Source organism: Periplaneta americana, chromosome 9 (genome assembly GCF_040183065.1).
Source record: "Periplaneta americana isolate PAMFEO1 chromosome 9, P.americana_PAMFEO1_priV1, whole genome shotgun sequence".
In the NCBI taxonomy this organism is placed as follows: Eukaryota; Metazoa; Arthropoda; class Insecta; order Blattodea; family Blattidae; genus Periplaneta; species Periplaneta americana.
Window position 1 is genome coordinate 74,620,681 of NC_091125.1, and position 13,301 is coordinate 74,633,981.

At 32.9% G+C, this 13,301-nt stretch overlaps 1 protein-coding gene across 2 annotated transcripts in view; it reads left to right on the plus strand.

Moving 5' to 3' along the window:
- The first annotated feature begins 248 nt into the window (after positions 1–248).
- The window catches only part of LOC138706113 (low-density lipoprotein receptor-like), a 72,452-nt gene continuing 59,399 nt past the window's right edge, over positions 249–13,301 (plus strand). The window contains exons 1-2 of one of the 2 annotated variants that reach the window (XM_069835087.1): positions 249–2,818; positions 5,339–5,535. In XM_069835087.1, the coding sequence (XP_069691188.1) occupies positions 5,351–5,535 (185 nt within the window). In that variant the 5' untranslated portion in view covers positions 249–2,818; positions 5,339–5,350. The remainder of the gene's footprint in view (positions 2,819–5,338; positions 5,536–13,301) is intronic. The other variant, XM_069835088.1, reaches the window with a different exon arrangement.

The following is a 13,301-nucleotide window of genomic DNA, read 5'->3' on the forward strand; positions in this document are numbered from 1 at the left end:
AGGCTACTATAGTTTTCAGTATTCATTATAACCTTATTTTATAAAAATAATGAGCATTATTTAGGTCTTACATACCTATATTAATTTCTGCTGTTGGAAAGATCTAATAATTTCTCCAAATAGCGTGCAGTGTTATTCTACTTAAATTTAAATTATCATTGGCATTGTATGGAAAAGGCTGAAAAGTTTTTTTTAGTGTATCCCAAAAAAATACTGGAATATTATTGATAACTATTTAGTTTTAACATAATCTAATTTTAACTCAACATGTGTATGGCACGATCACGTTTTTTTTTTAATTTTTTTGGTCCTCTTTATCTCCTGCAAATAAATTAAAATAGTTTTGACTAAAGCCAAATATTTACTACCTCGATCATTTCATTATTGCTGTCGAATTTTCTTCCTTTGGAGTTCCTTTTCGAAGTTTGGAAACAGAAAATAATCTGATGGAGTCAAATCTGGTGATTACGATAAATAGAACAGCAGTTCAGACCCACAATCTTGTGAAGTTAATTTATTTGCAAAGTCTGACTCCTTTGCTCAGCTTCCCTCGCCTCTTGAGCTTCAGTTTTTCTCGCAGTCTAGAATAATATTCAACATCGATAGTGACACCATGTTTAAGAAAATTAAATGTATTTTTTTCAGCATGTACCTGCCACATGAGTACTGTATCCAATACTGAAAACAGAAGATAAAATTATTAGTCTTGAAATGGTACATTTCCTGAGGTTTCGCAAGTTTGAATGCTTCCATCTTTCTCTCACCAGCGTTAACTTTCCTCCTGAGTAGGGTACTGACAGTGTACAAAATTCTTCCTCTATGATGAAAGATGAGTGAAACGGAGAAAAATTCTCTCCGGCACCGGGATTCGAACCCGAGTTTTCAGCTCTACGTGCTGACGCTCTATCCACTAAGCCACACCGGATTACCATCCCGATGTCGGATTGAATCCTCTCAGTTTAAGTTCCACCGTCCACACCTGTGGAGTAACGGTCAGCGCGTCTGGCCCGCGAAACCAGGTGGCTCGGGTTCGAATCCCGGTCGGGGCAAGTTACCTGGTTGAGGTTTTTTCCGGGGTTTCCCCTCAACCCAATACGAACAAATGCTGGGTAACTTTCAGTACTGGACTCCGGACTCATTTCACCGGCAGTATCACTTTCATTTCATTCAGACGCTAAATAACCTAGATGTTGACACAGCGTCGTAAAATAACCCGATAAAATAAAAAATAAATAAAATAAAGTTCCACCTCTTGGGATCCCTCTAGTGGCCTACCCTCATGCACTGCGTCATAGATGTATGACAGTGGCACAATGTCCACATATGTGCAGAGGTGCACTCGTTATGAGTGACTAAGTGGCCGGGAAATATCATATGTACTTCGGTATATCGTAATAATATATTCTTCCTCTATGTCATCAGTACAGTTCGGATAAAATAACTGTATCAGAATAGGCATCCTTGGTCCGTGTGTTTTATTTACAAACATGAAATGGTTGGAAGAACGGTTCCCACCTCCTAGCTAAAACTTCAGTGAATGGACAGTACAACCGTAGTTAATGTTTGTAAACAAAATGCACGGACCAAGGATGCCTATCCTGATACAGCTACTTTATCCGAACCTCAGTTATCACAGTTTATTTTATTAAATCACCCATGTTGAACACTTTAGTTGCAAATTTCAGATCATAAAAATGCAGTAAGGATGACTTTGGTTAAGTTTTGAATCATTTTCAAAACATTTCCATCAGTATCAAAATACTTTCCATAATTCAATAAGTGGAATTCCAATAAAACATTAAGAATATTGTGTTGTTTCTTAGATAACAGCTTGCTCAAAATTCTACTTATATTTTAACTAAATTTATTATTAGTCCTAAGTTTGCGAGTTAACATATTCTTTAATTGATGAATATGGAGAGGAAAATGCTTTCCTGCTATTGTACGAGATGGGAAAAAGGAAAAAAAAATTGAGCTTTACAGGTAAAATTGGAAAGTTTATCAATCTTACTTTAATGACTGTTATTTTAAATGATATAAGAAATGTAGGAAAAACACAGAATAATAGGGGAAATAGGAGATCTCCATAAAAGTATGCGAATTGCAGGAAGTCTAAATATTTCAATTGCAGAATGAAGAAGAAATCTCAGGAAAAGTGTTAATACCTATAAAATATAATATGTAAAATACGTTTATTTAAATTTATTTATTTATTTATTTAAATTCAAATATACAGAATAAAGAAATATAATTACAAAACAAACAAAGAGAAATACAAATAAAATAATACAAGCAATATAAAAGAAGATACAGTAAAATGTAATATATGAGTAAATTTTTCTTTAAATAGCAGATAAAATTATAAAATAATAGATCAGTTATCGCTGATGTTTTCTTTGTTTTTAAAATACTATTTGTGGAAAACATATGCAAACACAGCATGTTTTCAACGTCCCAGATGAAAATGGGAGGAAAAAATCCGTAACTGTTTATGCAGCTTGTAACGGGTTGTGTGTTATATTTTTTTGCAATATACAGCTAACCATATCTTTGTGAATTTTAGTATTTAATCACAACGCCTTGGAAGTGTGTGAAGTTATGTAACTATACCTGCGCATTTGTACAACAGAGTCATTTACTTTTGAGCCATCCTATGCCTAGTCTACTAGGCTATATACTAGCGGACGCTTTTAGCAGAGCTTAGTGTGTGTTTGGGTCTTGTTACGTGAACTTCAAGGTCTAGACTTGAATTTGAGGAAGCTTCAGGTTGTCCTAGGTTAGGACTGTGAGTAATCAATCGAGTCAGAAGATTTAGCAGGTAAGCTTGGAATGCTGATATGCCATTTTAAACGCGAACAATGAATGCTTCACATCGACAAACATCCATATGAAGTAATATATACCGTGCAGTAGTTTTTATTATTAATATAATACTTATTTCTAATTTATATGCAATTGGAGTCAGTTATTTCAGTTTGCATTTAAAAATATTCAGTTATTTTTTAAATTATCCATTATTGCTGTAACGTATGTCTGACTAAAATATATTAAACTTATTCCTTTGACTGATTTCAATAGTCCGCATAGTTTGTTTATAATTTTCGCATCATACTTTGAAAATTTTATGGTGATCAATTTAAAGTATTTAGTAAATCTGGCAATCTTGTTAATTAGATAATTTATAATGAGAAACAGGTCCATTCAAAACAGAACATACTCCATTATTTTCATTTACGTTCGCTAGTATGTTTGCGATTTATTTTTTATCAGTCTAATATTTTTAGTATTTCACCTTTTTTCAACAAATTTCAAAGCAGAAATAGGCTATACTTTCAGAAAAATACTTCATTTTATATTGCTTCTTAATGTTGATTTAAATATGGTGTTATTTTATTGCTTGTGAAATGTGTTCAATACACTGGCTGCCATAAGGACTTTTGTTTAAGAAAATCTAAATTCATGTTGCTAACAACGTACCGAAAGAAGATATAGCCTACAGTATATCGGTATCACATTTATTTTGTAAGTAAAACATTTGGAGAGTTTTTGGCTTTTTACAAGGTTTATTGTTATTATTATTTTTTTTTTTTTTAGAAATTTGATTCCGCATATCTCTGAAGTATTAAGATATCTTTTTTACAGTCTATCTTTAATTTTTATCTTTCATTATGATCCTTAGTCCAAAAGATGCCTCAAGGCCGTTGCATTTTGTGAACAATAGACACAGTCTTCATCTTGTGATAAAACGTTGTAGGGATATCTTACTTTGACGTCCGCAAGATTGCTCATAGTTTCATAGAACACAGCATTATTTCAGGAGTTTTGGAATATTTCACTTGTGTTACACGTACTCCGAAAAACTTGTAGGCCCTAGCTAGTTGCTTGCGATCTGAAAACAAACACAGAGGGATGGTTAAAAGCTCTCCAAATAAAGTAAGATTATATTTTACTTCAACTACATAATGTCATTATTACTGTACTAACATAGGCTACTTTCTCGCTATAAATAGCATAGACTACTTCTTTCGCTGTAAATAGCATAAATTTAGATTTTCGTTTATTTTTGCGTTTCTTACTATCTATACAGTATAATGCCAAATTGTAACCCTACTGTACCACGAAATCAGATGTTGTGCAATAAAGATTTCATGCAAATAAAACACGTTACAAAGGTTCTCATTATTCATCCTTAAAAATATTGTGTGTGTGATACTTTGATCAGTGGTATTACAAATTTGTAAAAAAATTTTGTAGGCCTACACTGAATGATATAATGCATACGTACATAATACATACATACATACATACATACATACATACATACATACATACATACATACATACATACATACATACATACATACATACATACATACATACATACGACTAAATCGGGAGTATTCACCAATACAAATCCAAATGTATAATTATCGTACGAAACGAAAAATCTAAAACATGTAGTATTACTCTGTAATGGAGCATGTTGTTCAATAAAAAAATACATACATACATACATACATACATACATACATACATACATACATACATACATACATACATACATACATACATACATACATACATACATACATACATACATACATACATACATACATACATACACACATACACACATACACACAGTGTATAATAGTATTTTTTTTTAGATTTATCGGAACGCGGTTGAGTTTAACCTACACGGAAACTCGTGAAGTCACATGTGGGTTGTCTTGTTTTTTTGTTCAGTTTTTATTTAACATGGTTCCGCAAGTACAATTTTACAATTAGCATACAATGGTATGGGTATAAAATGAGTAGGTAAGCACTAGGCATATAAATGTCACTTTTATATATTGGCGGTCTTTTGTTCTTCACCGCCGAACTATCGTCATCCGCAAGTCAGGATAGAATCTTAAAATGCAAGATATAAACTAATTTTGTTATCCTAGGCCTACTCGGCCTAGGGAGTCCATATTGTATCTGAATATGAGAAGCCTAATAATGTTATTTACAAATGAGGAAAAATTAAATTTCCAAACATAGCCTGCTGTGGACCATATCGGACGAGACAGCATAATTCTTTCATGTATTCATTTTCTATTGTTTTAATTTTGTTTATATTTAAGAAATTACATTATATTTCTTTAACTCTTGTGGCTCAGTTTTTAAAGTTCAGAATTAGTCGCAGAAATATTATAATAGGACATGTATATATAAGTGTACTATTCTCTCTGTAATTTTTAATATAAATAAAATATTTCAAAACTAACGATATATTTACGTAATATATATATTTTTTCAAACATGAAACATTGTGATCAACTTGACTACATACAAGAAAGATACAGGAATGTCAACATTCAGAATTTTTCTATGGGTCCTTCATGTGGTCGCCATTTGCACTCGTTCGACTCCTTCACCCATATCAATTATCAATAACAAAATGGATTCCGGACAACAGTTAAATGCATCGAAGGAAGACAACTGGAAAGGAAGTAAACTGCTACTACCAGTGCTACCGGTTGCTGCATACGCGTAAGTAAAATTTCTCTTCCCTCATATTTAGAAATGTGGAAAGTATTGTTTACTTTAAGTGTTTGTAAAAGGGTCTACATGTGTAATCATTGTCTCAAATATTGACTAACGAATCCAAACTCCTCAATAAAAGTTTCTATCCTAAGACTGAACTTCGTCTTGTTTGTATGCAAGTGTACAGAGGAGACGGGTGAATGACCATCATTATATGCGGATCGTTCAGGCAGATGAGTTAAGCATACAACCCACGAGAGGTAGAGTTGAAATGAGATGAGATAAGATCAAATAAAATGAATAATCCTACGAGCGCTTTTAAATTCCGAAGATGCTGCAGAGATAATACAAGCAGGTTTAAAACGGTCACCAGATAACATAGACCACTCCCCATACACCAGCAGAGCATCACTCAGACGACCCCCGTCCGACATAATCGTCTAATGGATATTAGCTTTAAGGACGTCTCTTTCAGCGCTAGTCAGCATATACCGCCCATCAAAAGTTCCTATTTGGTTATGGACAGTAACTAATAGTCCATCTCTACTCAACATCACCGAAAATCATACACTCTATCCTGAAACCGTATATGTGCAGTAGTGCCAAAAAAAAAAAAAAAAAACCGGACCGAACCTTGTAGCTGATTTCAGAGCCTTGTTCACTCCAGAGCACGATAGACTGCTAACTAAGACTTTCGTGATTCGAATCCTGCCTGGGAAGGAAACTTTTTTTTTGTCTCTTATTCAAATTTATTCCGTTTTTTTGCCACTACTGTACATACATATATACTTAGTTTAAGAATTATAATAAATTAGGTGAAATACATGGTGAAATGGACAGTGTTGGTGGAACGAAATGTGTAACGATGAGGGAAACGGGAGGATCCCTAGAAATCCTGCATTTACAGGTTTACAACATGTGTCAGCCTAGGCCACTCTAATCTGATTTCGTGGAATTGTAAGTCCACATTTTAACACTGAGATAGAAGAGGGACAACTTAGTGTTAGGCCTACATTTCCTTTTGTCAAGATGGCTATTTCTTATAGCCGATGTCACTGCATTTTGACCAACTTTTCAGTAATTTGGTTTTGTATTTTAGCTTAAAATAAAACTCGTGTTTAGTTAATATGAATTAAATATCTTCGTCGAACCGTGAAGTTTCCTGAAACTTTAAAAAATCATCAGTTTGCGTTTTTCCGGAGGTTGCAGTCTTGACTACACTGAAAGCTAGTACAGTAGAGGAGGCAAGAGCTATCCTGTGACCTTATCATATGTCGTGGCTATATCACCAGTGGGTATAGAGGGGGAAGATAGGTTTTAGTCTGAGATGAACTTCCGTGTCAGTTACATAATGAAACAAACTGTCTTTCTGACAGCTCATTCTTTCCCTTCTCGCACAGCTCAAATGCCAGTTCTCGCCTCCTCATCTACTGTATGCATTGCCTTGGAAACCTGCATAAAATATGATTGCATATTCGCTGTCAAAATGATGCCAGCATCGTGCCAATTTAATTTCAAGATAAGACCATCGTGTGTCAATCTAATGTAAGTTTAAAATAACAAAATAGAGTCATGAAGATGACCTGTTTCCTCATTATAAGTTAATATGCGTTTCGTTTCCATACAGTTCTAGCATATGTAATATTACCAACAATAATCCAGTTACAGTTAGCTTTCTTCTACTATCATTCAGAAACATGTCCATAAAATAAATCATTTACTGTATATCTAAATCTAAATGACAAGCACTTCGCTTTCCGCTACGCAGCGCTGGTTAGAATCCTTATGTGGGAAGAAACTTTCTCGTGAAATCCCGACTAGTGTTTGGGATGGTAAATTTGGGAAGCTATAGTGAGCAGCGAAATTCGGTTTCGTTATCCAGTTATAACGGGTGAGATCATTCTGCAGACCGCGTGTTAGCCCCATACTGATCGCATGTTCGTTCACCTCTGCTGAGGTGTATGGATGTGAGATCAGCAGGCGCTCTTCGGCCTTAGGTCTCCATGGACTGTCGTGTCACGAATTTAAGAGAAGAGGATGGCGTTCATATGATAATATACTTTCATATGTTAAAATAATATATTATATATAATTTAACACTCATTTATGTCCTTCTCAGCTGTTGCGGCACTATTTTTAGAAAAAGATTTTCAATGAGAAAGGATGATTAAATATGGCGGAAAACCAGTAAATTAAAAAGAAAAAAAAGCTTTAACGTAATTATATTATATAAAATTTTATGCGCTTTATGGTCTTGTTAGCTGCTGTGACGCCATTTTTAAAGATCTGGTGCACAAGTTTTTAAATGACCGTAGACTTTGATTGCAATTTCAAATAACCTTAATTTCTTTCTTTATTCTTATATATAAAAAGTTAAATAATTTCGGAACCATTAACGTTACATGCATGATACTTGGAACACACATTCTTTAGGCTATTAGAAAAGTTTCTCTATAATAGAACATTTTTTTTCATTTGAAAAATATTCTTCCATATTTCTATAAAAGTACCCCTAAAATTCATCTTTAAAATGTAGGCTACTCTTTTATCTTAAAATTATGAAAGCCAATATAAAAATTGTGTTCCAGTCATTTTAAACAACATGCTTTTAGGAGTAAAAAATCGTAGAAATTTTGAATTCACCTTTAAAAATGGCTGAGATATATCTATTTCAGTGAATTACTGCATGCTGATAGTCTTTTTCAAAATTTGGGACAATTTTTTTTAAAACTAATCTCGAATTTAAATTGTTGCAGCAATGATATGCCTACATATACAAAAAATAAATCCTCTGATTGAGGTTCTGGCTGATGTGTACATCTATTATCAGACAGTACATCTCACTTGACGATATGTGTCAGAGGAAGAACACTTGTTTGTATGCATTTCAAGTCTTACTAGTGTAATATGAGGTAGTCGGCGATTTATACAATGGAGGGGAAAAGGAACTGGCCACCCTACCCCATTATCTCCTGGCCTAGTTGCCTCATGAGTGGTACCTTCCTGGTATCATTTATGAAGTTCAGACTTGTCTTCAGGCAGTTAGCTAAATAACAATAATAAAAAAAAAATAAAAAAATGTGCATCAATGAGGAAACATATTTCAAATTACAGTATATCATCCTCTCTCCTTAATTTTCAATAAGTTTATAGTATGGTTGCCACATGTTGCTCCTCGTTAGAGAGCCCCGTATTTCGAGAGGAAGGCAAGGATTCAGTAATGGGAAATGGGGATCAGTTAACAACCGCTTGGAACATGTATTCCTTTTTAGAAAACATCTCCCTCTTGAGCGCTATTGACCGCACCATTGTCAAATTAATAGTAGTGGTTGTGGTGGTGATAGTGGTAGTGGTAATGGTAATTGTCGTAGTCGTGGTCGTGGTCGTGGTTGTAGTAATAGTATTAGTGATAGCAGGAGGAGGATTAGGAACAGGAAAAATAGAAACAGAGATAATAGGAAGGAGAGTAGGATAAGGAAGAGGAGAAGGGGAATAGGAGTAGAGGAGTAGGAGGAGCAGTAGGGGAGTAGAAGTAGGAGTAGTAGTACAGCGATTCAGCAGTAGGCCTACTTTCAACGGCAGGGTTATTCAACGTTGAAATTAATCGCGATTGAGAAATAACCAACAATTTTTTCCTGGAGTCCTCTGTCAGGGACAGGATTCTTTATCCTTCCTTAAATTTATGACATGGCCTCCAATTTTACATTTATTTCCAAAAAGTCATGCGTAAGTTTTTTTGTCTCAATACTAATTCAGTTTAGTAGGCCATTAGACATACAGTAATAGGCTTCGTCACAGACACAAAAGAAAAAAGAACATACCGACTGGGATTGATCTGCGAACGTCGGATCCAACGATTGGGGTGATAATCGATAGATTATTATGAAATGTATAGCCCTGTTTAGTGAAGTAAAGTAGCTATACAGTATCTACCTGCGCGTGAGGAGAAGAAAAAATGAGATTGAGAAGCTTCCTTCCTTCTCTACTCTTCCGCTTTTAGCTAGCTACCTCACTTATCCCCACCATAAGGTTCTTACTATAAGCTACAGCGCACGCATGCATTTGGTTTCATGAGATGACGAATGACCTATAGTCCATTATTAGTGAGAGTGATGTTTCTGAATGTTTCATTTGTCGTTTTATAAACAAATGCGCTTTCTTGGATTTTCTGGTATGGATAATCTTATTCGAGAGTGTGCAATCGTGGTGCTGTCTTCATTTCTGGGTTGTATTCTCAGTTCAACGTCATGGTGGGGGGGGGGGAGAAATTCAATTATCCAAGCGATCGGAAAATAATTTGGCATACAATTAATTGAAGAATGTGAAGCTAAGAAATATCATTGAGGCATTATAGTCAGCACAATAATTCATAGCAATTGCAATAGTGACAATTTTGAACATTTAAGTGACAAATCTAATACTTAATCAAAGTAAATCGACCGAGAGAGAAAAAACTGTGTTTGGTGTGAATAGTAGACAATTTATTTGCTAATGCTTCTCTTCTCTACATCCTTCTACTCGTTTTCTCCAATACCTGCTTATCTCTGTTGTTCGGCCAGTCCGGGACAAAAACAAGTAATCTAGCTGTAGGCTGCTTGGCAAGAATCAACAATGGATCCACTGTGGAAGCGAATCAGCATTGGCCTTCTCCAACCATATAAGCGGGGGAGGGGACAGTTGTAAAACAATTCAGCATTTAACAACCGCCGAGTCAGTACTGCAAAGAGGTGCTACGAGTATCATAAAGATTTTTATAACTGAAGTAATTAATTCCCTTACAAAATATCGTCCTCACCGAAAATAGTTCTTAGAATTTAGTTGACCCACATTTTGAACTGCACTTTCTATTGCTTTTCATGCTTCTTAAGTATGTAATGTTTAATTTTTACTAAATAAATATTACTAATATGAACTATACCATTTCACTACCGTTTAATCCTAAATGAGCAAGAAAATGAATAAAAAGCCTTTACATCATATTCATGTTATTAATTTCAAGTAAAACTCCTTTAATTTTAGGAACATTATTTTAATTCAGATTGATTGATACGTAGATGTTTAATGTGAAGAAAATTAATCAAGCAATTTAAACAGAGTTATTGTATAATATATAACAAGAAAATTAGAAATGTGTTAATGTCTTCAATTTGATTAAATAAATTTATAGCCTATGTGTATGCATTAATCAGCCTATATTATATTTGTATTCTATAATTTTAGAATATATATTATTTCATAAATTGTCCTATTTATTCACGTACGATATTATTCTTCTCTATGTTAATATTATATTATATAATTTCATTGCCGCTGTAATTTTAATTTTATTTCCTATGTTATTTTATTTTATTTTCTATATTCCTCGTATATTAATATATTATATTATAAAATTTCACTGTAGCTGTAATTTTAACTTTAGTTCCTATTTTATTTTATTTTGTATATTCTCTTATAGGCCTATTAATAATATCTGAACTGCGACCGAACACGAGCGCTGCTCATTCGGTCCTCAAATTTTGTTAATATTACTGTATCTCCTTTTTATATTAGTCGTATTATTTTATTTCTATTTCTCTTGTTGTAATTATATTCTGTATATATTTAAATAAATAAATAAATAAATAGATAAATAAATAAATAAGTAAATAAATAAATAAATAAATAAATAAATAAATAAATAAATAAATAAATAAATAAATAAATAAATAAATAAATAAATAAATAAATAAATAAATAAGTAAAGTATATAGACAGACATATATTAAATGTCACTTTTTCTATATCAGAAATATTAAAATAGTAATTTACGATACAAATGTCAAAAATGCATTTTATTTTATGTGTAGAAATATTTGCGAAAAGAAGCCGTAGACCGAGAAAAAGAAACCCTACGAACAAAATAAAACTATTTATAACATGTTAGTCTTACACTGTTTTTTTAGACAGTCGTTCATCCGTGCTAGCATAGAAACAATTCTTACTTCTCCACTGCTGTATCTCCTTTGAAAAGTGAAACTTTATCACATAAAGCCTCAGCAGCTCAGTGGTAGAGCATTCGACTGCAGATCGAGAAGTCCCCGTTTCAAACCCGAGTGCTCTCTATTTTTTAATTAAACTTAATTCTAAATTGCTTCATAAGTCACCAATAAAATAGTTGTTGTTGAAGCAATTTGTTTAATTTGAGTACATTTCTTAACCAAAAACAGTCGATTTTAAAAGTAGGTCTGCCATTATTTGAACCGCTTTATTGTTTGGTCACGATTGCTGCCATGTAACATCTGATGGGGAAAAATTGACATTCGGAGCAAACAGTTGAAAGTCAATGTTAAAGGTATTTTTCGCACTAGTGTTAAAAATACTTCTCGCACGCAACCGTACAATAGTCAATTTTTTAAATGTATTCTAGCCTAGCATCAAAATATATAGTTTTAGGAATGACTGTCTAAAAATGAAATTTTTTTGGAAAATATGGAACTCTCTTTTCTTTCCAGCGAAGTACTTTTTCTTTATATTTCCTGTAACGAGAAAGTAAATTGAATATTTTAGAAACTTATTTTTTATGTGCCAAAGCAAAACTTTCTTTTCACAACATCTATAATTACACGTTAAAAATATCACTTTTCCCTATATTATCACAATATATTTTCTGTAGACTATAGCTTATATCGTATAATGAGAAAGTAAATTATATATTTCTGAAATTTATTTTTTATACCATAGCAAAACGTTTCTTTCCAAAATCTGTAAAATTATATATTCAAAATTATGTTATGGTGAATAGAAAACTCTTAAAACAAGTAGTCAGAAAATGATTATTAATATTTATTGAACAAATATGATCTGCGTGAACAATCTCAAATATTTCGGTTCATACAATCACTTGAATCTCCTTTGACCTCTAAACGTCACCACCACCACCACCACCACCACCACCACCACCACTACCACCACCACTACCACCACCACCACCACCACCACCACCACCACCTTCGTCCTTTATTCCTTCTTTCTGGTGGAACCCATTCCATAATTTTTGGTAGTCGTTGTTCTGGCATTCTTTTGTTATGACCATACCACTGTAACTTTTACCTTTCTACTTACAGTATATCTATAATGCCTGGCTCGTCTTGCACTCCCATAACTTCTTTTATTCGTCTATTTCTTATTTTTTCCTTTTTAGATTTCCCAGCTAATCTTCTTAGGACATCCATTTCTGTACCCTACTTAAAATCCTTTTTGTTTCCCTAGTTGGAATTTGGCAAACTTCAGCTCCGTATGTTAGGATACTTTGGACTATGGTTTAATATATTTGTAATTTTCTATTTTTTGTAATATTTTTGCAGTACCAAATAGAATTTAAAGTATTTATTGCTTATTATGTTTGTGTAATTCTGTTTTTAATTTTCACTGCATTACCGTTATTTTTTTTTTTATTTTTATTTTTATGTTAAAATTAATTAATTGTTTTTGTATATGTTGTCGATTAATTTTTTTTAATTATAGTTTATTTTTACAGTAATGGTTATATTATAAATTTATAGAATGGTCTATCTTTGTACCTAAATAAGTGCATTCAGTAGATGGTTCTAATTCTTCTCCATTATCAAACTTATAATAATAATAATAATAATAATAATAATAATAATAATAATAATAATAATAATAATAATAAATACATACATACACACATACATACATACATACATACATACATACATACATACATACATACATACATACATACATACATACATACATACATAGGCATTCTC